This window comes from Urocitellus parryii, chromosome 5, assembly GCF_045843805.1.
Source record: "Urocitellus parryii isolate mUroPar1 chromosome 5, mUroPar1.hap1, whole genome shotgun sequence".
Classification (NCBI taxonomy): Eukaryota; Metazoa; Chordata; class Mammalia; order Rodentia; family Sciuridae; genus Urocitellus; species Urocitellus parryii.
The window spans coordinates 136,196,736-136,224,411 of NC_135535.1; the positions used below are offsets into that span (position 1 = coordinate 136,196,736).

The window sequence follows — 27,676 nt, forward strand, 5'->3', positions numbered from 1 at the left end:
CGCTGTCAGGTCTTAGAAGCCACATGCTGTTCTAGCAATGTGGTTTTCTCAACATATCTCTTCATTTCATCAAATCAACAGGAAGATTCTCTTATTCGGGTCTGCTTAGATAGATTCACATACAGTGCAATGTAATTATGGAATTACATCCCATCAACCTGTGTTACTTGGTATAACCTAACCAAAGGTATGACATCTTTGCCAATTCTCTTGGCTAGATGGAAGACTCAGGTCCCATTCACACTCAAAGGGAGGGGACATCAGATGGTGAAAGTCACTGGGAAATCACCTTAGGATCAGCACACCTCATTACTATTACAAGAAATCCATGTGTTTAGAGAAAAAAGTGTGTTTTGTTTTGTAAACATTCCTCCATCAATTTAATTAAGTCTTGGTAAATTTCCTGGGGAGCATCCTGTCCAAGATAAAAATCCATATGATTGTAGTATGGGATCGCCTTGTAATAAATGAGGTTGGCAATTTTAGGTAGCAAATCTTCAACGTCCTTGGGATCAGCCAAAATATCCTGTCCACCACTCCAAATGGCAGTTGGAACTTCCATCTCAGTAACGTTGTATAAAGGAGGTATGAGCTAAGTATGATGAAAGAGATGGAGAGAGGACGATAAAAAAAAAAAAAACTACATTATAAAAGTGACATTAATTCTCAGTTGTGAAGCAAGTTTTTCAAATGCTCAAAGTGTGCAGCTTGGATACATTTGATTCGTAAACATTAAAATGTTAAAAACATTTGAAAATACTTTTGTCCAATGATATGCATTGTGAATACAACATAAACAAAAGCTATTACAATCCTGACTTGCAGTTTTGGGAAAATAGGAAAGAATCCAAGAGGAAGACTTGTATTTTTGTGGGGAATCGTCTTTCTAGTTGTACTTTATCAGAAAGCACATCTTTACAAACAAAAAGTTGAATAGGACAAATATCCCCTTGTCATATGCAGAAATCTGGGCTCAGTGGCATTATTGACACTTATATATCAGCAGTTTCTTTGGGGAGTACTGATAACCAATACATAAAAATAATGAAATATGAGTTTTAGAAGAAGCCAGTCTGCTATAGAGAAATAGCATTAAACTCGCTCCAGCAAGTTTTTCCTTACCTTCTTTTCCTGTGCTGATTCAACACAATCCCAACCAAGTGACTAGGTCTGGTCAATTAATCTCTCATTCTTCTGGCCACAGAGATTGAATAATAATAACTTGGCATATCACTAATTCTGTATCATAGGTTAGTCTGGAACTTTCTTCCAGAGCTACTGAGAAAATATTAGATTTTTTTCTGTGGAATTCCGATTGCTAGAACTATATAAGCTAAATATATCCAGTAACCCTCTTAGCACTTTGTTGGAAAGAGTCTAACAATAGAAATAAGCATCTCAGATGAAAGTTGAGAGAAGGAGAGGGAAAGATAGAGAGGAAGAGCAAGAGAGAGACGGAGATGTGGTGGTGTTTAAGTTCCTGGGTATTGCCACTTAACTCTTACTTATGAGTTCAGTATGTAGTACTATTTTTAAAAACATGAAATAGAGTTCGTTTTGCTAATTACAACTGAATAATTGCCTATCAAAATAATTTCTGATTATTATATGCTGTGTACTGAATTTGTATCCTCTCCAGATTTATATGTTGAAGTCCTAACCCCCAATGTGAGGGTGTGTGGAGATGTGGAGACAGGACTTTTAGGAGGTAATTAAGGTTAAATTAGATTATAAGAGTGCATTCCTAACTCCATAGAATTGAAAATCTTATAAAAAGGTAAGGATTCTCTCTCTCCCTTTCTCTCTCTCCAGGAGCAAGAACAAAGGAGCACACATGCACCATGTGAGCACACATTAGAGAGGTGCCATCTACAAGCTAGGAAGAGAGCCTCAGGAGAACCCAGCCATGCACCTGCCCTGATCTCAGACACCCAGCCTTCCAAACCGACAGAAAATACATTCCTATCATTTGAGTCTCCCGGTCTATGGCATTTTGTTATGGCAGCCCTAATTGAATAGTATACTGTACTTATTTGTGACAGACTAGGAGGAAGAGGTAAGAAGGACAAAGGTATAGATTGTAAGGAAACTGTGACCCTGGCCTGGAGGAGGTTTCTCAGAACAACAGAAATGTGCCTGGAGGTGACTGTACCTCAGGTTCTCTTAGGAAAGAAAAATTCAGGCAGAGCCCTCTGGTATAGTAGTCACATCAGGTGTTTCCATCAGTTAATGGGTTGCTACCTGAGTCTTTGCATTACGACATATTTGTAAGCATATCCTGCTTCCCTATAGTTTAGGAGCTTTAAGAACAAGTGGTAGATGAGAATGTGTAGTTTTGAGAAGGCAACACAAAGGGCAGAGAAAGAAGTGAGTACATAGCCATGACCAGGGGTGTGGACAGGGAAGATGGGTTCCAGAAATCTCGGCAAAAGGCCCTAAATGCAAAGTGCACTGATGAATGAAGAGACCTGCTTGTTCTGACTGCAGTTTTCTTGACAGTCGACTATAAAGCATAAATATTTAAATGCAAAGATGTAGAATGTTGAAGAATAGAAAAACAAAGCATTACAGAGGCAGCAATAAACACCAGCAAGCTTTGAGCCACAAAGTGGGTCTGAGAGTCCCTGAAATCAGAACTCCTTCACTCCAATGATTTAATTACTTTGCTAAGGATGAAAGTGGATGTCCAGAAAATGTCAAAGCCAAAATGAACATCAAAATTTGGATTTAAGTTATATGTGGTATATCTTGGCCAGGAGTATTTTAAAATTTATTTTTAAGTAGATAATTAAAAATTGTATGCAACTATTAAAAATGAGTGACTTTCTTAGGAACAAAGGATTACTGGTGATTACACTGGTAATTGCACCTGCCAAATTTATGCTGCTATTAATTACAGCTGTGATTAAGGTTATTGCCTTTTAAACATGTATGTAGTTCATCTTCTGCTTTGAGTTTTCCTTCCCCCACCCAAAGTTCCAAGCTAAAGACCTATATCGGAACCTGAGTCACCATGCAGGCATAATTGTGATGGGATCTTCAAACATAATGATAAAGCCAGTACATGCTACCCAGCTCTCATCCAAGCAAGTATCAGAGTCTATAAGGTAAGGTCATTATCTAAAAGGCTTTTTCCTCAAGAAATCATAAACTCTTGCTAGTACAAATGATTCATGAATTATAAGAGAAAATAGCACTCTGACATAATATATGTGAGGCATCCCAACCCGAGTCTCATGCACTTCTAAATATAGCAGCTTAGGAGAAAAATCAGATTTCTCACCCTAGTTGAAATTATAAATATTCACTATTATTATTTTTATGGTGGCACTGAACATTGCTGTTTTAAAAATTTCCAAACTTACACATCACAAATTTGAAAAACATGCATACTTTGTTCAGTTTGAGTTTAGTCTATAATTAAGAAGCCAAAATAATTAGTGGATTCCCTTACATATACTGGGGACAAATAGCAATAACAATAACATATACTTTTTTACATAGAATATTTTGTTTTAATATGGTATATTTGCTCTAAAAGTTTCCATAGGTTATTTCAAGAAATATTTTTATACACAATTCTCTGGCAGATAGTGCCTTCCTAAGGGTGATGATTTTGGTTTATATCTTTAATGATGCATGTTATGTAGGTTTTTAAAAGTTGTTAGTAAATGGCATATCAAAAACTATTAGAACAAAGTTTATTCTATTAGAAATGGAATAGAAGTTAGAAAATATGCTTTAAAAACAAAGATTGTGCTTTTGTTTTTTTGTTTTTAATACCAGGGATTTAACTCAGGACACTGAGTTAACACTTAACAAGTAAGCAACATCCCAAGGCCTTTTTATTTAGAGACAGGGTTTCACTGAGTTGCTTAGGGTCTTGATAAGTTGCTGAGGCTGGCCTTGAACTCACAATTGTCCTGCCCCAGCCTCCCAAGCAGTTGGGATTACAGGCATGTGCCACCACTGGGCCCAGCAAGATTGTGTATTTTTAATTTACTCTTCAAAATTTAGAGTTAATTAAATGTTGAGAAGTTTTTATATCTTGAGGCAGAATAATTGTAGTAGAAGAAAAATGGACTTTTAGATCTAGGAATCCCTTGGTGGGTTGTCATATTCTGCTTATTAATTGGCTAAATATTTTTGGCAATTTATAACCTCTTCAAGCCTCTGGAAAAAATGACAATATTATTACCTTACAAGATCATTGTGAGAATGAGAAATAATGACATGACACATTGACAAGACCCAATAAACAGCATGTGATAGCAACAATGAGCAATATCTACGGTACTGAATGGGAAGTAGTAGGTACTTAGGAAGTGGATAATATTTTTATTAATTCATTTTCAGTATGTCACTGACAATGATTATTATTACTATACCTGATGGAAGTGCATCATGTTCTGATCAGGCTGTCCCCAGTCAAAGGCTTGAAACTGACCAGAATTAACTGCCTAAGATAAAACAAAAATAATAAACACATTGAAATGATATAAGAAAACAGGGCACATTTAAAGTTAGCAAGCAAAAGATTTAAAAAGAAGACTGATATTCCAACTCTTTAGCCAAATTTCAATAAGTCAGTCAAATAATAAAGAATAAATACAAATTCACAGAACTTACACAAACACTTCCTATCTTGCATTTTTCCAGTGACAATTTTCAGACAGCAATGCCTTTAAAGGTTACAATATTGCACATCAAAACAATTTTAAAGGCTGTCAAAATGATTTGGATATGAGGAGTCTTCCAAAAGATTCCAAACAATACAGGAATATTCAGTGACGAAATCATTAGATTATGAGAGCTGTAACTAATCTGTCCAACCTGAGAAGTTTAAATGAACTTACTAGGTGGTAACTGTGGTTAAAGGAGGTAAGTCACTAGGAATGTGCTCTGAAGGGATTCATCTCTCCCTCTTTCTGCTTTCTGGCCACTCTGAGTGGAGCAGTGCTCCTCCACCATACCCTTCCATCATAATGTTCTATTTGATCTTGAACCTAGAGCAATGGAATTAACTGACCATGGACTGAATCTCCCCAAATTGTGAGCCCCCAAATAAACTTTTCTTTCTTTAAATTGTTCTCATTGAGTATTTTGGTCACAGTGACCAAAAAAAAAAAAAAAACTAACACAAAAATTGGTACCAGAAGTAGGGATGTTGCTGTGACTAACCTGACCATGTGGTTCTAAACAATTCCAAGCCATTGGAATTGGCTTGTAGGAGGAGTTTGGAAAGGTTTGGAGATAAATGCTAGAGAAACTTTAGGATATCATAAATGGAGGTTAATGGGTGATTCTGGTGGAAGCCCAGAAAACCAGAAAGCAGATTGTACTGTGCTCATGAGGTTTCAGAGGGAAACAAGGATTATATTGGGAACTGGACTAGAGGCCACTCATGTTACCTTCTGGAAAAGAACTTGTCTACATTTGGCCTTTGTTCTGGGACTTTGCATGAATCTGGATTTAAAGGTAATGGACTAATGAATCTGGTGGAAGAAATTTCAGGACAGAAGAGAATTTAGGCCATGGCATGGATATTTCTGGCAGCATTAAGCCAAATTTACTGTGAGAATAAGGATCAAAAAACAGAGAAGGATTATTTTAAAAACTTGCACTTTGGCCAGAAAAGTGCATGTAAAACCAGGGCCGTGGAAGTCGTGGTTATTAACGATATTATAGTCACTAAAGAGATGCTAAATACTTTGCACAGAGGCACTAAGAAAGAGGGCTTGAGTGCATCTCAGGAATTGAAAAGACCACACCAATTCAGGCTCAATGGTATAGAAATAAAAATCACTTTCAGAAGCAATCACCGAGGCACTCTTCTCACACAGGGAGCCTAAGAAGTTGTTTCATCATACTCAACCACCCAGCTAGCCAGAGGACATTGAAGTCATAGTCCAAGGGGACTTGGTTACTGCTTCACTGGTAGCAGACCTTGGCTTTGTTCACATAGTGCTGGTTCTGCAGTAATTCAGGAAGCTGAACTTAGGTGGTCAAGGAGGCTTCCACTGAGATTTCAAGGGAAGGCCGAGGAGGCCAGGTAAAGTGTACCAGGGTTGAAGTCCTCATGGGCTTTCCCTGAGAAGACAATGCACTAAGCTCTGAAGGTGAAGCCAAAGATGGAATGGAAATCCCAGGAATTAAAAGACGCCCGTAACATGAACGGACTGCTGAGGAAAGCTGCTAGCTGCTAGTCACATGGGCTGCACTTGGCAAAGGGGAAAGGTGAAAAGGAGCAAATCTTCCCAATCCCTTTGGACAGACTATCTCAGTGCTATGTGCCCCTGATGCCATGGATAGCACGACAGGATTTGTTGGACCAACTGGTTTGGGCTGTGTTTTAGTTCCAGCCCTTCTTCCTATGCCTCATTCCTCCCTTTTGGAATGTGAATGTTTATCCTGGTGCCATTGTATATTGAACATATGTAACTTGCTTTTGATCATTATAGGGACTCAGAGTCAAGAGTTTGCCTTGAGTCTCAAATGAGACTTAGACTTAGGGGCGATTCCTGCACTGTTAAGACTATAGGGAGTCTTGGAGAAGAACTAAATGTACAGAATGCATTTAATACAATATTTGAAATCTAAACTCCAAATGCAAAAAAAAATAATAATAATCATGTGGAGTGTCTCAAACACTCAGGGCCTGGCTAATTTGATGAAAAGTTTTAAGGATAGGGAATGTGGTCTTAAGAGCTTAGACCACTTGATGAAGATAATAAGGTATAAATGAACACAATGCATTTAGCATTGTGGGATGGACATCAACTTTTGGGGGCTATGGGTGGAATGTCATGATTTGTATATGAGGTGTTCACCAAAAGATCCTATATTAATCCAAGAACATTCAGGAGTTAAATGATTAGATTATGAGAGTCATAACCTAATCTGACCATCCTAGTTTAAATGGACTAATTGGGTAGTAACTGTATGCAGGTAAGTTGTGGCTGGAGGATGTTAGTCACTGGGGATGTGCCCTGGAAGCGTTCATCTTCCCTAAATACCCTTTCCCTCTCTTTCTGCTTCCTTGCTGCCCAGATCTGAATAGCTTTCTTCTACCACATGCAGTGGCCATGATGCTTAGCCTCACCTTGGGTTCAGAGCAATAAAATCAGAAGACCATAGAAAGACCTCTGAAATTGTGAGCCCAAAATAAACTTTTTCTCTTCTAAATTGGCCTTTTTGGGTATTTTGGTGACAGCAATATAAAACACAATTATACATATATATGTTTTTAAATGGCACCAGCTATACATTTCCAGCATTAAAAAAATCTATTACTGTTATTAAACAACTTTGCACCTTACTATCTTCATCAAGTTGTCTAAGCTATTAAGACCACATTCCCCATCCTTTAAAAATTTTGTCCAATATAGCCATGGGATAAGTGTTTGAGACACTGTGCATAATAACTATTTATGCATTTTGGTGTTTAGATTTCAAATAGAATAGAAATATCCATGCATTCAGTACTTCCTTTTTCTATTGTTTGTCACCCCTGTTGGATTGAGGAAGCAGATAATCTTCACATACATTTACTTCAAGCACTTCATTAAATGATCCTCAGACTACACTAAGGGTTTTTTTCTTAGCTTGAATTTTATATTTTCCATCCTCCTTGATTTAATCCTGATTTTTGGTTCAAACTTATGCCCAGCATAGCTTATATTGATGCAGGCAGCAATTTGCTGCTATTGAAATCTGCAATCTTTCAGTAAGGAGAGATAATAGAATGTACTATTTAGGGACTTGGGCTCTAGCATCAAATGAATCTGGTTTGTATTCATGTTTAATGGATGACTAAATTCATTATCCAGGACAAAATATTTGTGAAATGACAATGATAGTGATATTCTTTTCATAGGACTGTGAGGATTAATAGGGTACTGTATATAAAGCATGTGGCACCTAGTAATGTTTGACAAGTAGCTATTTTTACTAATATATGCAAGTTGTAACTTCACTGAAATTCTTGCGAAGAAACAGAACCAAAATTTCTTCACATTTCAGGGTTTTTCAGATGTTGGAATATTTGCATAGACATTATCAGATCTGATAATTCTAAGTCCAAAATACGCCAAAAATCCAAAACTCTCTGGGCACAAGTTTTAGATTAGAGATGCTCAATCTGTGACATCATTATGATCATTACCCTTGCCCTAGCTGTCTACATATCTTTCAACCAAATATTTTATCTACACCACTATTTATTTCTACCTTAGAAAAAATTTTCTGTCAGAAAGAGTTCTCCTTAAGAGAAGTCAACTGTGAGATGTATAATATATCTAATGACAAATTTATATATATATATATATATATATATATATATATATATATATATATATTTATTTATATATACTATATAAATCCGCCTATATTATATAAGCTATCATGGCCAAAGGATGTGGTGGAGGGCAGATCCTTCAATGCATTTCAGAAAGCCTCAACCAGTGTTTCACACTATCTGTAACAGTGATTCTCAACTCGAAAGTAAAGAACATATTTATTAGTAAGTAGGTTGAAATGCAAATTCCTGGGACTCTCTTTTTCTCATACACCTCACACACACACACACACACACACACACACACACACACACACATTCTCGACTCAGAAAGGTACAACAAGTGAATTTGGCTTATCTTCAAGGCTACAAAATATTGAGTAATGTAATAAAACAAAAATTTTAACTGAGAGTAAAAATGCAAACTATCAATCTATTTAAATCTTTCCCTAGCATTTTATTTTTTTCTGCATTAAACATTATTTCTACACTTTAAAATGTCCCATATGCGGGGCCAGGGATGTGGCTCAAGCGGTAGCACGCTCGCCTGGTATGCGTGCGGCCCGGGTTCGATCCTCAGCACCACATACCAACAAAGATGTTGTGTCTGCCGAGAACTACAAAATAAATATTAAAAAATTCTCTTTCTCTCTCTCTCTCTCTCTCTCTCTCTCTCTCTCTCTCTCTCTCTCTCTTTAAAAAAATAAAATAAAAATAAAATGTCCCATATGCCAACTGGAGAATAAACAGGTCTTTTCTGGAAAAAAAAATACAATTCTATTATATATGGTGATTTCCAAAAAAGAGTAAATAAAAGCCTTTCCTAAAAAGGCAACATGCAATTATTTAAGGGTCAGAACTTGGTATAAATATGTGGGAATCAGTTTCATAACCCAGACACTGAAGACAGGAGAATAGAGAGGAGCAAAGGAAATCCAAATGAAGAGTTAGTGCTGATTTCAGAAACATCAATGCGACAGTGGCAGTGGCCCTGCAGTGAGTTCCCAGGGGTACTCTTAGGGAATCTCACAAACAGGTAGATGCATTAGTCAGGGACAGGAAGTGCATACCTGGGCCCAGTGCAGCATGTTCTGAACAGATGTTCCTGCGGGGCTCTGTGCCAAATAGACATCCAATCGACTCTGTGAAGAGACAATTTCTCATGTAGCGGCTAATCATACCACAAGTGAACATTTGTGAGAAATTCTATAATTTCTTCTTTTTATTTTTGTTGTTGCTATTAATATTATCATTATTATCATTTAGGGAAAAAAAAAACATGTATGAAACCCTATTACCATATAGCCAAAGAAGCCTGTTTGAGCACTTTCTCCTTTCCACAGCTGTTTCTTTGCTCTGGGTAATGACTTCATGTGGCTCACAGAGGAAATCCCACTGGTTGAAGACAGAGGTAAGGCACCTATTCTTTCCTGACTCCTCACATAGATCAAAGAGTATAGAAGGTCAAGGGATCAAAAACCTTAGCGACCTTCTCCTTCTCCCTGCTAAGTCCCAAAGTTCATTCAGAGAAAGCTTTGATCACAAAACACTAAGAATAGATATGAATGTTTCCTTTTGTTTGCTTGATTTAAAACAAAGTGTTAAATGTTTCATGAGGCTCTTTAAAAATTTGTAGGACCGAATTCATTCAATATATTTAGATTTCTTCTGGATCCAAACAACAACAAAAACCCACTATATTCTTTCATATTTTCAATTACATTTTTTATAAAATAAATGTTATTTTGAAAGAGTTATTTTTCTATCAAAGTGAGCACTAGAAACATCTTGGAGCTTTAAAAAAATATATACACTTATTGATAAGCTATTCAAAACTACTGAATAAAAATCAAAATATCTAGAGTTTGGGACATGTTCATTTTTTCAAAATTCCATAAAGGTTACTTACTATGTACCCCTAGTTATGCTTCACTAAAACAAACAGCCTTGCAGATACTGTAATAATGCATAATCCAGTCCCTACAGTGAAAAAAAGGGTGATATGATTATTTGCAGAGACAACAAGAGCCTCCAATGAATAGACAAAAGTGTTTTTTGGTAAAGTCTTTCTTTATCAAATTCAACCAAGTTAAGAGGCTACTTTAAAAATCACTGTGTTTTGTGTTTATTTCTAGGTCTTTTTACTTAGCTTTGCCTACGTGTCTTCATCTACATGAGATGTTCCCCGTGATAACCAAGCATAGTTTTCCTAGAAAATCCAGACACTAAAAGAGGAGTGTACAAAGGCAGTGGCTCAGTCATGCTTTGCGTAGAAATCCTTTTATGAAAGTCTTAACTGCAAGGAAAATTTTAATGATTCTGGCAGAGGACAGTCAGGCTCTGGGCTAAATCTCTGAGATAAACGGAGACCACCTATCTCTCTCTTCCTCCTCTGGTTTCAAACAGCTCCTCTCCAAGTGAGAAGTAAACTAACTTCCTGTCTTTCCCCCTTTTGCTCATCAAGTCAGTTAGTGATAACTGAGGAAAGGAATCTCAGTTGTTAGAAGTAACCTGACAAGAACCCCCAACACCAATTCCTCTCAGTTTCCCTTGAACACAAAAGCTGTACCTGTCATTGAAGAGCCATCCCTTTATTTCATTTGATTAATGAGTGTTCCACAAAATAATCATTTCTAAATCACCTTTGAATGTGGAAAATTGAAAAAAAAAAGATGTCTAGAATCACTTCCTGAGATTTTACTTTACTTCAGTAGATCTGAGATGGAGCTCAGGAATAGCAAGCTAAACTTCAAAACCACAGCACTCGCCTAACTGAAGGACTTTTTATTTGTGACATTTTTTTAGCCAACACCAAGAGTTGGTGAGAAATTTTGGCAGCAAAGCCTTCTTCTCAAATCCTCCTATGAGAATGGGTAAGATTCCCAAACTTGGTTAGAAGCCATGAACATAAAAATTACATTCCAAGAGACAAAAAGGAGACCTTGAAATGTGGTTTCTATGTAACCCAGAGTAAACTCCCATCACCTTGGTGCAGTAAAACCATTGTTTTCTGAGACTTGACTACTTATACATACCATGTTTAGGTTTGGGGGATCAAATCCAGTTGCAGTGAACATGAAGTTGCTGCACATATGATGGAATATCTTCCGATTGCACATTTTGGTGGCAATAAATTGTTCCATCAATGTGTGAGGGGAGAACATTTTGTCACCAAACAGTGCCTATAAAACATGATCAAATTTCATGAATGTGGATGTCAAGAGTGGAAAATGAATGGCAATTCAAACAAGCACTGGACAGGAGGTGACATCAGTTCAGTGTTAATACTCAATGAAACCATGAGTTTTGTTAAATTATGTCTTTGTAGTCCTCCCAACTCACCTCTTGATGTTTTTTCCCCCCACAAATCTTTAATTGGGAAATATTTTGGCAGGCTCTCTGAAAGACCAGTTCCCATATAAAGTTGGTACAGCTTTGGAGTCAGGTATATCTATGTTTGATTCAGATTCTGTCTCTTATAATTTAGGAAAGTATTTTAGTTTTTATTATCCTGAATTTTTCAACTATAAAATGGGAAAACTTTTATCTATTAGGTAGAATCATCATAAAGATAACAGATAATGCTTAAAATACACCTTGTGTAGTTCCTAGCAGCAAACAATAGCTCTGTTATTATGATTAGTGACTGATACAAGTTAATGAGCCAATCCTTCCAGAGTCTCTTAATGCTTAAAATGCTTAAAATGATTTCTTCTAATTATATTTCAGGCAAAGTTGCGAGTGAGTTAAATGGACCTTATGAACTTCCTTCATATCCCTGTGCATATTAATACAATATTTGTTTTATAATATATAATTTTATAATCTTAGGGTAATAAAATAAGTATTTTGTGAAAAGACTTTTTTTAACCTCTTAGAACTTTTGGAAATACCATTTACAGAAAAACTGGCATTTCTTTCTCCTGAAACTCTTTACTAACTGGCAATTATAACTAAAAACCAGTAATAACTGGCATTCATTATTTTTTATTCCACTAATGTACTTCAAAATTTTATACTATCTTTGGTAAACTGTATCCAATAAATTCTTACTAGGTATAACTTTAGCTTGTTGAATTCTGAGTTTGTAAATAGTTATATTGAGAGTTTGTGTTGAAGGATTGGAGGGAATTCTTATTTAATAGAATATTTGATATATTATGAAATTTTAATGTAAAATATAAAATACTAGGAACTAACTAATTTTTCTGTCCATATCAAAGAGAAAAAGAAGAAAGGAGAGAGAGAAGGAGAGAAAGAAGGAAAGGAAGAAAGGAAGGAAGAAAAAGAGAAAGAAGAGGAAGAGGAAGAAAAAAGGTGAAGAAGGAGATGAAGGAGGAGGGAAGAAAAGGAAAAGAAGGCAAGAACTACAAAATATCACACCAGTTCATATTTCTTGATTCTTTAGGACTAGAAAATAATAAGAGATCACTGAAGATTTGATCAAATACACTTTGACTTTTTCTTCATTTTGTCATAATTACTAGGAATCTTGGATAACATGTTGTCATCTATTCAAATTTCTCAAGTTTAACAACTTAAATAAATAGCTACATGAGTTAAGAGCTGAACAAAAGGTAGGACCTAATTTTAATCATTGAACATTTTTATTTTTCATTTACCAATACTGTTTGCATGCTTTAAAAACTAGATGTGAAAAGAAATAGTCAATACATAAAAGTAATCAACCATGAAAATTTGATGTGAAAGGAAAAGGTTATATACCTTCCACAATGCACCCTAGGCGACTAACAGTTCTGGTAGTCAGCTTTCCCCAACACAGGGTTAATTAGCAGGATAGTCTCTGACTTGACTCTCCCCCTATGTATTTACCCAAGGACAAATAATTACTCCTTCACCCTAACCTAGAAGACAGGATTGCAATGCAGGCTAGTAAGACAGCACTTCCAAAGTGGCAAACATGCTAACTTGCAGGTGTAATTCCAATTTGATTCTGGAGGGGGCATGTTTGTCACATAATAGTAGGAAGACAGATGTCCTCTGGTGAGCATCAGAAAAGTCACCCTTTCTTCTGGAGACATGGTTCGACGCAAGGATACATGAATTGCCCAGCAGAACATGGACTGGATTCACCCTTGTGCATGGGAATATGAAGAACCAGGACTGACTTCTTCAATTTGGCATTGAAAAAGTGGAGAAACCATTACATATAAGCAAACACTGACCTTGAGCTGCCTGATCAGATCTGTGCTCAAGTTTTGGCAATTAGCCGGATGACTTGAGACCGATTGCTTAGCCTCACTGAGACTTAGGTTCTTATTTTTTGTTTTACTTTTTTTTTTTGGTACTGGTGACTAAACTAAGGGGCACTCGACCACTGAGCCACATCCCCAACCCCATTTTGTATTTTATTTAGAGACAGGGTCTCACTGAGTTGCTTAGCACCTTGCTTTTTGCTGAGACTGGCTTTGAACATGTGATCCTCCTGCTTCAACCTCCTGAGACGCTGGTATTACAGGCGTATGCCACCGTGCCTGTCTAGGTTCTTATTTTAAGAGATGAAGATAGTACTAAAACCCCTAATCAAAAAGAAAGATAAAGAGGAAAGGATCAAAGAAAGATATAAATAAAAAAATTTGGGAGACAACATCATAAAGGTATATATGCTTAGGGGCAGAATGAAGAGTGGAAAAAAGAGAAAGGGAAATGAACAGGATATTTGTAACACCAAGTACTCTGGCTTTGAATCTAACATAAGCTTGATTAATACAATTAATAACACCAAATAATAATTAGTAAGCACCAATTAATAAACCAGATATGATGCCTAAACATATATTATCTCAGTTGCTATCCCAACTTTACCCATTTTATAAATGTGAAAACTGAGGTTTAGAATGCTTAAATAACTTGTCCACTGTCATGAAGAGCAGGATGCAGAGGCAGAAGGTGAACAGATTCTTATGCCTGTGCCTTATGTGAGTTAAATTTAAGACAAACAGATGAACACTCAAAATTACTGACTGTATCAAAAGAAATATACTACTTAGAACATTCTTTAGCATATATCATATGTTTGCCACAAAACAAATCTCAGTTTATTCCTGAACTTTATTTTATTTGTAATTTCAAGGAAGAAATTACAAATAAAATTAAAAATTTTCTTGAAACAAAGAATAATGGAAGCACAACAAATCTAAACCTATGAGATAGAGCAAAACAAGTACTGAGGGGCAAGTTTATAGTAATCAATGCCTACATCAAAAGAGCAGGAAGATCTCAAGCGAACAAGCTATTTTTGCATCACAAGAAACTAGAAAAACAAGAGCAAACCAACTTCAAAATAATAAGAATCACAGACAGCAGGGCATGGTGGCACACACCTGTAATCACAGGGGCTTTGGAGGCGGAGGCAGGAGGATTGTGAGTTCAACCAGCCTCAGCAAAAGCAAGATGCTGAGCAACTCAGCAAGACCCTGTCTCTAAATGAAATACTAAATAGGGATGGTATGTGGCTCGGTGGTCAAGTGTTTGTGAGTTCAATCCCTGGTACCAAAATAATAAATAAATAAATAAAATAAAATCAATCAATCACAGGAGAAATAACTAAAATTGAAACTTTAAAAAGAATATAAAAGATCATTGAAATGATCAGGTTTTTCAAAAGCATAAACAAACTTGATGAATTTTCACTTAGACAAACTAAGAAAAAAGAGAAGACTCAAATAGATAAAATCAGAGACAAGAAAGGAGCAATTGCCATTTCAACAGATACCACAGAAATATGAGGGTCATGTAAGATTATGATGAGCAAGTAAATGCCAACAGATTGACAACCTATAAGAAATGGACAAATTCTTAGACATATACCTTGCCAGGACTGAGCAGAGCAATAAAAAACAAAAAGACTCACTAATAAAATGTCTCCAAAGAAAAGTGCAGGACTAGATGCCTTTGCTTCTGAATTCTACCAAATATTTACAGAAGAACTAGTACAAATTCTTCTCAAATTATTCAAAAAAATGACATGGATGAAATTATTTCAGTCTCATTCTATGAAGCCAGAATTACCCTGATACCAACACCAGATAAGGAAATAACAAAGCCAGAAAGCTAAAGGCCAATTCCTTGATAAGCAGATGGAAAAACCTTTAACAAAATACTAGCAAACCAAACCTTACAGCACATGTAAAATGTTATTCGCCATGATGGATGGAACCCATCCCAGGATGCAAAGATGATTCACCATTATCCAAATTAGTAAACATTATTTACCACATCAACCAAATGAAGACCAAAAACCATATGATCACCTCAATGGATAGAGCAAAAGCATTCAACAAATTCAACATCATGATAAAAACTTTGAACACATTAGGTATAAAAGGAATGTAGCTCAATATAATAAGAACCACACATTAAAAGACCACAGCTAACACCATACTGAATGAGGAAATGGAGAGCTTTCTCTCTAAGATCTGAAACAAGACAGGGATGTTTCCTGTCATCATTTTAATTCAATATGATAGTGTAATCAGTAAAAAAAAAAAGGCATCCAATTTGTAAGGACAAGTTTGAATTATCACTATTTGCAGATGATACAATCTTATACAAAAAAAAAAAAGACTCACCAAAGAGTCCACCAAAAGTCTATTAGAAGTAATAAATGAATTTGACAAAGTTGTAGGATACATGGTTAACATGTAAAAACTAATATTGTTTCTACCTACAAGTAGAGAATTATCTAAAAAAGAAAAGAAAAAAAAGAAATAAGGTAATCCCATTTAGAATAGCTACAAAAATTAAAATGTCTTAGAATAAATTTAACCAAAGAGGTAAAAGATCTCTGCAATGAAAATGATGAGTCACTGATGAAAACAAATTGAACAGGACACCAAAAAAATAGATATTTTGTGTTCATGAATTGGAAGAATCATATTGTTAATGTGTACATACTACTGAAAGAACTCTGCAGATTTAATGCAATCCTAATTAAAATACCAATGACATTCTTCACAAAACTAGGAAACATTCTAAAGTTCATATAGAGATGCAAAGAAAACCAAAGCAATCTCAAGCAAAAGACTAAAACAAGAGGCATTACTCTACCAGACTTCAAAATGTAAAAGTATCTTAATCAAAACTGGATGGTATTGGTATGAAAATAGACACATAGGCTGATGAAACAAAGTAAACAGCCTAGAAGTAAATCCACACATCCATAGCCAACTAATCTCAACAACTGTGCAAAGAACACGCATTAAGGAAAGATTAGCTTCTTCAATAAATGGTGCTGTGAGAATTGGACGTCCACACATGGATGAGCGAAGCTAGACTCTATTTCTCACCATCTACAAACATCAATTCAAAATAGATTAAAGCTTAAATGCAAGAACTGAAACTCACAAAAGGAAGCACAGAGAAAATACTTTAGGACATTGGAATGTGCAAGGATTTTTTATATATTTGATACCCAAAAAGCACAGGAAAAAATAGACACTAGACATTGCGTCACACTAAGTAGCTTCTGCATAGTGAAGGAAACAATCAACAGAGTGAGAAGACAACCTACACAACAGGAGAAATATTCTCAGATTTAATCTAACAAGAGATTAACATCCAGGACATGTAAAAAAATCAAGTCAATAGAATATAATCTAATTTTTAAAATAGGCAATATACATTTCTTAAAAGAAGATATGCAAATGGCCAACAGGTGTATGAAAAATTGCTCAACGTCACTGTCACTCATCTTCAGGGAAATGGAAATTAAAGCCACAATGAGTTATCACTTCACTCCACTTAGAATAACTATTACCAAAAGGACAACAGATAGCGAGTGCTAGTGAGGATTGGTGGGAATGTAAATCAGTACAGCCATTATGGAAGACAGTATAGAAGTTCCTCAAACCAACAACCAATCAATCAAATCAGCTCTCACTTTAGCTGTGATTGAGGGATGAGATGAGAGAGAAACTTCTAGACATAGATGAAGACACCAGGGTAGAATGGCATCAAAATGAGCTCCCTGAACCCTGCTAATAAAAGTATTCCTTATCAATAAATTGACAAGACATCTATTATATTCTCAGATGTCTGTAAATTGTCATTTGTCTTCTTTTGAAATCAGTGGGACCCTATATATTATTTCAGACTTTTACTTGGGAAGTCACATACCTTGATGGTTCGCCTGGAAAGAGTTGTTAAATTTTTTATAGGACTTCGGGTGTACTTCACCGTGACAACTGGTGCCAGTGCAAAAAATATCTTAATTCGCTTAGCCAGTTCTGGGTTGGTAGAGAATGCAATGAAAGCTGAAAGTGAATTAGACACTAGTTCATAGGTTTAAAACAATTACTTCTTTATTTTAAGTGATAGTAAAGGTAGCCACAGGAAAACAAAACAAAACAAAAAAACAACTCAGAGTAATAACCATTTGTGAGGAGGCATTTCTAAGTTTCTCAAGGATGGGAATGACTGATTCAGAATCAAGTGAGTTCTTTCATCCCAGGTCTACTTATATAGAAGTGGAAGAGAGGGTTCACACTCCTCTGTGAAGTGTGGTTAAACCCAAGGATCATTCCAGCTTGACTGTGGTTTGGTGTAAGACAAAGTCATGCTTGGCCTCACATTCACTAGCTGTGTGAAAGTCACCTCTCCAGTATGAGTCTCAGTTTACTCAATCTGTAAATTAGGATAATTGGATCCTTAGAGAATGATTCATATATATGAATACACAGATATGAATATATATAAATGGATAATTCAAATTTTATATATAAATCATCCTCTAAGGATTCTTAAATTATATATATATATCTTAAGGTATTACTTGGCATTGTCAACATGAAAAGATAGCAAGTACTAGTGAGGATTGGAAATTAGGGAAAAAAAATCTTAAATTCAACTATTTGTGCAATACAGATATTGGTCTCTGATGTTTGTAGTTTCCAATGAGAGAAACAGACAGAGAGAGGATGAGGTGCCTCATGGTTCTACCCACATGGCCCTACCCACATCCGGCCTACCTGTGCTTCCCTGGCAGGCAGGAGCCACATTGATTGTAAAGTACAATCACAATTTTGTAATTCTCTACTTTCTTTTTTGTGTCCTTTTCTAGACTGTGATCATCAAAGGAAGGATGGCTATCATATTTATCCCCTCTTCCCCAGTATGTAACCCAAATTCTCACAAATATTCATTGGATACATAATTGAATAAACAAAGTAATTCTCTCTTTCAGACCTATCAACCTCCAAAATTCAATGTTGGGAAAAAATTCCTTATTGTCATCCTTGTTTTCAGAAAACAGCCAGAGGATATTGTTTCCCTTTTAAAGTTCCCAAACTAGAGACTCTGCAGAGAGATACTGACCCTGTTCAGAAATATGGAAGAGCCCCCACTCCTTCCCGTATTCTCTGATCACATCGACCCCAAACACACCTATGGTGGTGCCCTGAGAGTGGCCCACATAGTAGAGTTGCTCTTGTCCAGTTTTCTCTATGATTAGATTGATTGTGGCTGGAAGGTCATATTTAGCCATTTCATCCAAACTGCCAAAAAAAAAAAAAAAAAAAGAAGAACAATAAAATTGGAAAATCTATCTCGTTTTAGACCTGCAATATTTAACATTCATTTTAGACATAGATACTCTGCTTTTATAAAATATGAAACTAGAGTTAATATGTGATATTATGCATCTGAAAAACTTTTTCCAGGATCTTACTTTGATTTGACTAGACATTTTTAACAAACAGGAATCAGAGAAATTTAATTTGTAAAGGACTACTAAACTTTTCCTGTAAACCTAGTCCTATTTCATTTACTCTCACAGCAGATTTACCAAAAATCAAAAAAAAAAATGGAAAAGAAAAGACAACAATTTTTGGAATGCTCATCTAAAATTTAGAATAATAAATCAAACAGATTCATAGACCTTAGCCCAGACTGGACTGAATCCAATTCCCGGGAAGAGTCCTGGTGAGTCCTGGTGATGTGTCTCTTTGTGGCCTCAGGTGCTTCTTGATTCTGTGTACAGCTTGGGAAATACCCAACTAGGAAATCATCTTGTCACTTGCTATAGTGCAATGACAGAACCACCCTGTGATGTGGAATAAGGAAATGCCAACTGGTTTCCAAAAGGAAGGCAGGAATGAGGTAAGGAACAAGTGGCTTTGGTGACCTCCAAGGCATGGTTCTTAGCTCCTATGCAAGTGCATGGGTTTGTCCCTGTAAAGAAGCAGATCAGGCTTCTGAAGCAGACAGCACCCCAGGCACTGCTGCTGACAGCTCTCTCTTCTAACTGTTCTGTGATCAGGAGGCACCGGCCCTGGCATGCTGGCGTACACACACACACACACACACACACACACACACTCAAGGAAGGAAGAGGTGAGGATGAAAACCAAACAGCAATACAAAATAATAAGATTTATCCTTCTCATGGATTCTATTGGGCGCATTGAGACCAAAGGAAAAATCAACAAGTGTTCTTGCATATAAATGAGCAAGGTACACACTTTATTCATTAACACGTTTTCCCTTACCTAAACGCCCAGTATTCTGAGGACTTGGGTGACAATTTCAGATGCTTTCTGGACCAGGTGTTTCCTCGGCTGTTCCCCATCCATACATCATAACCATTATCTGCCAGAAGGAAAGCCAAGCTGTTGTTGGGGAGGTTACAGATCCAGTCAGTGGCAGATGCAATTAAGCCATGCTGCAAATACACAACTGGTTTTGGAGCTGCAAGACACAGGCGACAAGATGTTCATGTCCAAACTTCCTTAGTGTCTACATGAAAATTCTCTTTCCTAACTTTTTAAAGTATACAAGAGAGGTTAAGACCTGAAATTTGGTGTCAGGCAAACCTGGGATCTAGACTTTTCTTAACTATTTGCTGGGCAAGTGATTTATCTTCTCTATGTCTTATCATTTATAAAACCGAGATTATGTATAATGTTTTATGCTGGGTAGGTACTGGAGACAAATTGCCGTGGTTCAAAATCCATTTTGCCATGTATTAACCGCTTTGTGGATCACTTACCTTATCTGCATAATGGGTATAGCATTTTATTTCTCAAGAAATATTCAAAAACTTTAAGGTTTTCTTGAAATAATAAAATGACAATCAAAACACCATTTGCAGAATGTTTATTGAATGCTAGGCACCATGCAGATTCTATAGGCCATTTTTTTGGCAGGAGGTGAGTACCGGGGATTGAACTCAGGGGCACTCAACCACTGAGCCACATCCCCAGCTCTTTTTTGTATTTTATTTAGAGACAGGATCTCACTGAGTTGCTTAGCCCCTCACTGATGTTGGGGTTGGCTTTGAAAGCAGGATCCTCCTGCCTCAGCCTCCTAAACCCCTGGGATAAGAGGCGAGCAAAATGCAAGGCCATAAATAGAATTTCACACAATGTAAAATTGTTAACTGGATCCAAAAATACTATTTCCAAGGTAAAATTGAAACATTTTTAACTAAGAAAGAAAAAAGATGCCTGTGATCCCAGCTATTTAGATTGCAAGTCTGAGGCCAGCTTGGGCAACTCTGTGAGACCCTGTCTCAGAAAAAAAATGAAAAGGACTGACAATATAACTCACTGGTAGTGTCCCTGGGGTCATTCCTTGGTAGCACCAAAAAAAGGGAGAGAAAAGAAAGAAGAGGAGGAGGGTAAGGGGAGAGTGGTATTGAAAAAGAAAGTGAGGGAAGAAGTAACTAAGTAACTAGAATCTCTCTCTCTTCTTTCTTTCTCTCTCTCTCTTCTTTCTTTCTCTCTCTTTTCTTTCTCTCTCTCTCTCTCTCTCTCTCTCTCTCTCTCTCTCTCTCTCTCTCTCTCTCTATTCTTTCTTTCTCCAGGGATTGAACCCAGGGTCACTTAACCACGGAACCATATCCCTAGCCATATCCCGTTTTATTTATTTTTTTCTTTTGAGACAGGGTCTTGCTAAGTTGCTTAGGGCCTTGTTAAATTGCTGAGTTTGACTTTGAGCTTGTGATCTCCTGCCTCAACCTCTCAAGCCATGGGATTATAGGTGTGCACCACCATGCATGGCTCTCTTCTTTATAAATAGTTTGTGGTGCCATGTTGGTACCTCAAAACCCTATGTCAGGTCTCTGAACTAGACTTGATGTCCTGAGAGTGAGTATGCTAACTTAATTCTCAGAGAGACTTAGTATTTTCAAAGCAAGAAACTAATGTTCATGTCCATCTAGTCATGTTTTGGAGAGAAGGGAAAGAGTGTTATTAGCACTGCCAAAGTCAAGACCTGTCAGGTAGCTCTCATAGCTCATATCTCTCAATGATCTGAGCCCTCAGGCAGCTGTTTGTTGTAGATATTTCTACTGGGTACATTTTAGCAGCTATGGAGCAGAAATGAAAAATGTCCAAGGTCATTTAAAAGATGTAAAGATTTAAAATACTCTCCTAAGTATTTTACAAAAGCATTGGAGTTATTCTGGCAAATAGTTGACTCTATAAAATCAGAAGCATCATTATTTCCCTCTCTTTTTAAAAATCTAGATTTTTCTTTAATCCTTCTGATATTGAGAAGTTTTGTTCTACAACATACCAGAGAAGAACAGGGGCTGAGAAAATGAGAGAAAAAAGTAAACGGTGTTTACCAAATGGATTTCCCCCCACCTACAGAGAGCAACCTTCATGTAGGGAGCTAGAAATGACTCTTTTATAAAATTTAAGCAAAGAATTATTAAGGTCATATTTAGTTCAAAAAGGTAAAATCACACTGTCTTGAGTAGAGAGTGATTATAAGTAGCAGTGATTGCCATTTAGAGGTATGGTAGTAGTGTCACTAGATTGAGTGACTAAAGGTGAGAGAAACTTTCAGATTAGAGATAAATTTAGAAGGCATAATTGATAGTCTTGGTGACTGGCTGTAAAATAAGAGCTGAGAAAAAAAAAAAGTGGTGTCCAGAATGACTCCTAGTTTTCTGATTTTTCAAAACCGTACTCTGGTATCACTGGAATAAGACACAATTTTTTGTTGTTGTTGTCTGTCTCTTGTTTGTTTGAGAAGAGGACAAGACCAAATAAATGGTGCATATGAAAATGATTTAAAACTTCAAAAAGTTATACAAGGAAAATTGGGGGACAATTTCCTTACTCAAATGAAGGACTGCAACGTATTTTAGAACGAAAGCCTTTCTGCTGCTACCAAGATGCTACTAGCATTCATGCTTTAGGTGTTCTTCCTTTCATAACAAAATAAATCATACCAGTTTTCCTTGGGCATCTTCTTCCATGAGGAATCCTATAAGTTCCAAGGATATAGCCATCCTTTGTCACAACATCATACTTTTCACAAGGATAACCCCAGTAAGAAATAATCTGGCTCTAGAACAGGGAAAGAAAAATACAAATTGTGATATAATCTCTTCCCTTTTTTTGCACACATTGAAATATAATAGTATTTTAAGTTTCAACTTCATGTTCATCAATCTATATGTTGGGACAGTATATGGTGGGGAAAATTAGGATGATTTAGGGGTTTCTAGAAGGGATTGCAAAGGCATATAAGTAAGGCAGGGTGGGATGACTCCACGTGCCGTTTTCTACATCCCAGACTGCTCAGGACAGTATGTAGTTATGCCTGCTGGCCTAGAATTATTAATACACACTATTAATAGTTCATTCTCAAAATGTTCTGATACAAATTTGTGTGGCCATCTAATGAATGAGACCACAGGATTGTGCAGTACCTAGTTGAGCAGAAAGGGCAACACTGAGGGAGATAGCTAGTTGAATTTGATTTTCACAGGGTTGAAGGTAGGGCAGTAAAAATACCTGACCTCATTCTCCCCTTTTTTATATATATCTTGTGCTTAAGATTTTCATTGGCAAATGGATCTGAAAATCAAAGATGAAGGGAGCTTTTCAACCTAGTCCTTATAGATCAGCCTCTTGGGCAAAGAGAAAGGTATTAAAGAACTGAGGTTGTTAGAAGGGTCAGTAGAAGATACCCAATCACAGATACACAAGAAAGGGAGTGCTGTGGGATATCTTCTACATAGAACTTTCTATGCCCTGTCTCATTAATCCTTACAAGAGACCTTTCAGATAGAATTGTACCAATTTTACAGTTGAGAAATGTGAAGTTCAGGAAGATTAGTGATTTGTCCAAGATTATAAACTGGGAAAAGATAAAAACGAGATTGATTATAGAAAAAAAATAATTTCAATTTCTTATAATAAAACCTATGCATTTGCCTCTTTCAGCACACAGATGTGTGCATAATTTATGAGGCTATCTAAAATAGAGGTTAAGAACCCAGATTCTGAAGAGAGACTATCTACCACTGAATTCCTGGTCTGCTTCTTATTAGCTGTTACTCTAGGAAAGTTACTTAATCTTTCTATGCTCATTTTACTGTTGAGATAATAATAGTATCTCCTCACACATATCTTGTGAGGATTATCTGTAATAGATGTAAGATAGTGTCTGGAACAAAGAAAGTTTTTTTTTTTAAATGTTTGTTATTTTTACAATCATTATAAAAGGATGAAAAGCCAAAAAGCACTCAGGCTAGCAAGGAAAAATTGTGCTTTACTGTGGGAGGAAGAGGAAAACTTGAATTTGAGGACATACATTCATGGACTGTGAGTTCGGCGGTGTGGTAGGAGGTCTAGGAAGCTACCATTAGATGGTAACTCAAACCACCAGGAGAGAGAATATTGCTGCTCCAATTTAGGTCACAACTCCTGGATTAGTTAGCCATGACAAGGAACTCAGGAGAAAGCACAGATTTAGGCACTGGGAGAATTGCTGAAAACCAGACCGTCACACCAATTGTAACTAAAGTGATGACTAATTAATAATTCCTTATCTTAATGGGCTTTTTCAATGCGTGACTTACAATATTCATATTAGCTTCAGGATTTGTGATGCTTCCTTTCTTACAACCATATATAGGTCCAAGAAGAAGCACCCAGCATGCTGTTGCTAAAAGCTGCCACATTTGGAATATGCCTGGGAAAGGAAATATTAACGGATTTGTCATCAAAGAGAAATTCTGCAAAATGAAATCTGGCGTATTCTTTTTATAATACTGTTTTATTTACACTACGATGGGAGAGAACAAAAAACATATACTTCTAGGATATGCTTTAGCAAGTAACATACAGAATTATTCAGAAATCATTCCACGGAAAATTTTGTATGGAAGAAAGGAAGGAGTTGATAACATCTTTAATTCAGGGCTATATCGATTGGAAAAATAATAGGGACATTTTTAAAAGTCAGACTTCTCTCTCAGAGCATTGACAATTACATGTCCTGTTTCTGCTGAATGATTGGCATTTTGAGGCTTTGGAATCAGTTATTGACCAGATGATCTTGGTGTCCCTGGGGTAGAGCAGATCCTGCTCTCTTCTGAAATCTCCAAGTTAGAGAGCATGTGAGGACTTGTAATGGTGCAAGGGAAGAGGACTATGTAACTAGCACAGTATGCTGCTTGTAGGAAGAGCTGGAATCTCCCAGGGTGGCACCAGAAGGAACAGGTTGTTTTTTGTAGCCATGACGTAGAGCCCCAAAGCTACCTTTGTTTCAGTCTTCCAGGTAATGGGGCTGGATATAAAAGGGTGACACACCCAAGCCAGAGAAGTCTCCATGTGTTTCGTTTTGTAAGGAGGAGCAAGCCAAATCCAAAGAGCTTCTTTTCAGGCACCTCTTAACAGGGTGTGCTTCCCTGTTGGCCCAATCTAAGCCTTATATTATTAACCATAATTGTTGGGTAAGTCTGCCTGATTGAGGTACCTCTCCTTAATGATAACTCCAAGAGTCCTCATTTCTTTGGCCTGTTTCTATGACAGTTCTCTGATGAATATTGTCTTCTTCTGTGTCCCATGTTGACATAATGCTTGTTCTCACTAACATCTATAATAATATTACACTAAGAAAAAGAGGAGATATTATAATTTCCAGAAGATTTTCAGTTTTTAAAGATGAGACTATTGGTCTCAGATACCCACATTAAATCAATATAGGTTAACATAAATATAATCAATAATAGATATGTTGATCTATCACTCTAAATCAGCTTCACACTGCTGTTCTGTAAAACATGTCTCCAGTGGGTATTTATAAAAAGGCTTCATGTGTAATCTTAAGTGAAACTATATACAATTAATACAATTAACATATATTAATCTATGTTTGTATGTATATATTACATATATGACTTTATTAGAGAGTCATATATAAATGCTATAAGTATGACTTACAATTTTATTTGCTGTTATGATTTTATTGTTTGAATAACACCAATTAAACATATTATGACCTAGATTACCTAGGTCATAATATGTTTAATTACAATTTTGATATTTGTGTATTTCTCTCCTCACTATACCACATACACACAGAAATCTGTGTAATGCAGGGAAAGCTAAAAAAAGATGCAAATAGCTCCAACTCAGAACCTTGTCTTTCAAAAGTTTCTTCAGAAAGATACTGTTGTCCATGACCATGGATAGAGCTGCTACAGTCTTACCCAGATTTGGTTGCAAATGATAATATCAGGATATGGCTGTATGTATTTTCCCCTAGCTACTGAAGTCAGGGGTAATGATAAAACTTTCAAAACAATATTGTCTTATTGCATTTTTGGTTTCAAACTAAGTTTAAATATTTCACATCAAATGCTTGTGGCTTATATATAGGCAGCTCCCATAAGTAATGCATTTTACATTGACATGTATATTGATGATAATATCAAGGATACCAATTTCTCAACAAAGATTATCAGAAATAATAGAGACCTTCATTCCACACTTCTCATTACCCTATAATAGGAACTGTCAGGTTCATCAAGCAGACCTTCAACCAGAATTTATGCCCATGCTTAGATAGTATATGTGATTAATCCACATCCTAATTCTCCACTATGGTCAGAAATGAGGGAGAGAGTTGGCTAGAATATGCAGGTACAAGCACCCTACAGGGAGCTCTAATGTGCTTTGGTTGGGAAAGGACATGAAGGCCAGTGTTTACATATGACTCTCTGATGAATCTGTTTGCTCAATGGCAACATAATGGCAATAATGAGTGGTTTTTGAAAAGTTTGGAGTTGAAATTCTGGCTCTGTCCTTCAGAGATTAAGTTAGTCATGAAAATATTGCTCTCAGATCCTTAACTGCAGGAAGCAGAACTGGACGTTACCCACAGCTCCTCTTCTCTCAAACCTATCACTTCTTCCACCAAAGCCACACACTGGAGACACTTTACAAGTATTGGCAATTACAGTTGTTGTTATTATTATTAGTCAGGAGACTATCATTAGTCAATTTAACTTCCCTTGAAACTTAATTTCCTTATCTGTATCATTGTGATAGTATCACCTACCTATGGAGTTATCTCCAAATAATAAATAATGACACAGCGAATAAGATGACAATGTCTATAAAACATCTATGATATTTGACTCTGAATAAATGGTAGCTATTGTTATAACATATCTTGTATTATTTTAATAATGTTTGGCTCTGAATAATGGTGGCTATTGTCATATCTATCACTCAGTGATTCTTTCAGATGTGTATGTCTTGCTCTCCACCTCTGTCACAGGCTTCTTTAAAGGCAAGAACCACCTTCTATACTTTGCTTGCATTCATATTGTTCTTATCATTTGTGTCTCTAGCCTTCTTCATACAGCTTTGTCTTAACACAATTCTTTCAATTGAATTGTGAAAAATGACAGCATATTTTGTATCAACACTTCTCAGATATGAACATGTAAGAGCAGTTAAGAATTTGTTTTCATTACTTTGATAAATAATTTTCAATTTTGACTACATAGAATGCCCTACCTACTTAATCTATAATTTTTATACCATGGTTTGAGCATATACATGTTTAATCTTTGTAATTATTATTTTTTCCACAGATAGTAAATGTCAATTTAAAATTTTGGCAGGATCAATTTTACTCATTTTTTAACTCATTCTTACTCCCTCTAATAAAATTATTCTCAATAAATTAATTGATAGGAAATTCTTCAAAGTATTCTGCAAATAGACATTATAAAGCTCGGGCACAGTATAACTCATTAGAAGATTAAAACAGAGTAGCAGTTTTGTCTTAACAGATTTTAGTATTGAATTCTTATTCCTGACAAAATAGAAAATGAATTAGAGCCCAGAAATATGACAATATCTTTTGTATGCAGGTTATTTGCCAAGAAAATAAAAGAAATTTAAAACAAAGCCAAAGACTATACTTTCAGGGATCATTTCCACAGTTGATCACTAAAACAAAGTCAATGCAAACATGACCAACAAAATGTGAGTAAAATGTGTGACATTTTCACAGCCCAAGGAAGTTATGAAAATTATGCATATATGTATTTATATATGTAATATAAATTATATATTTATAATCAAGTACAAAATTGTAAAAGGA

At 36.1% G+C, this 27,676-nt stretch overlaps 1 protein-coding gene across 1 annotated transcript; it reads right to left on the bottom strand.

Annotated features, from left to right (window-relative positions):
* Positions 1-334: 334 nt before the first annotated feature.
* Positions 335-24,236, bottom strand: Lipk (lipase family member K). The gene is made up of 9 exons (XM_026408962.2): positions 24,135-24,236; positions 22,497-22,614; positions 19,804-20,002; positions 18,701-18,810; positions 17,435-17,571; positions 11,332-11,478; positions 9,367-9,438; positions 4,389-4,460; positions 335-592 (listed from the first exon to the last, which is right to left on the bottom strand). The coding sequence occupies exons 1-9, from the start codon at positions 24,234-24,236 to the stop codon at positions 335-337; spliced, it is 1,215 nt and encodes a 404-aa protein (XP_026264747.1).
* Positions 24,237-27,676: the final 3,440 nt, after the last annotated feature.

Bases quoted from the DNA above. Each gene is read 5' to 3' on its own strand.
- Lipk (XM_026408962.2), bottom strand. From the start codon at position 24,236: ATGTGGCAGCTTTTAGCAACAGCATGCTGGGTGCTTCTTCTTGGACCT. The intron at 17,572-18,700 runs GTGTGTTTGGGG...ATTCACTTTCAG, and splicing joins CTCTCAGGGCACCACCATAG to CTTTCATTGCATTCTCTACC. The intron at 11,479-17,434 runs GTATGTGACTTC...CATGTTTTATAG, and splicing joins TTTCCAGGCGAACCATCAAG to GCACTGTTTGGTGACAAAAT.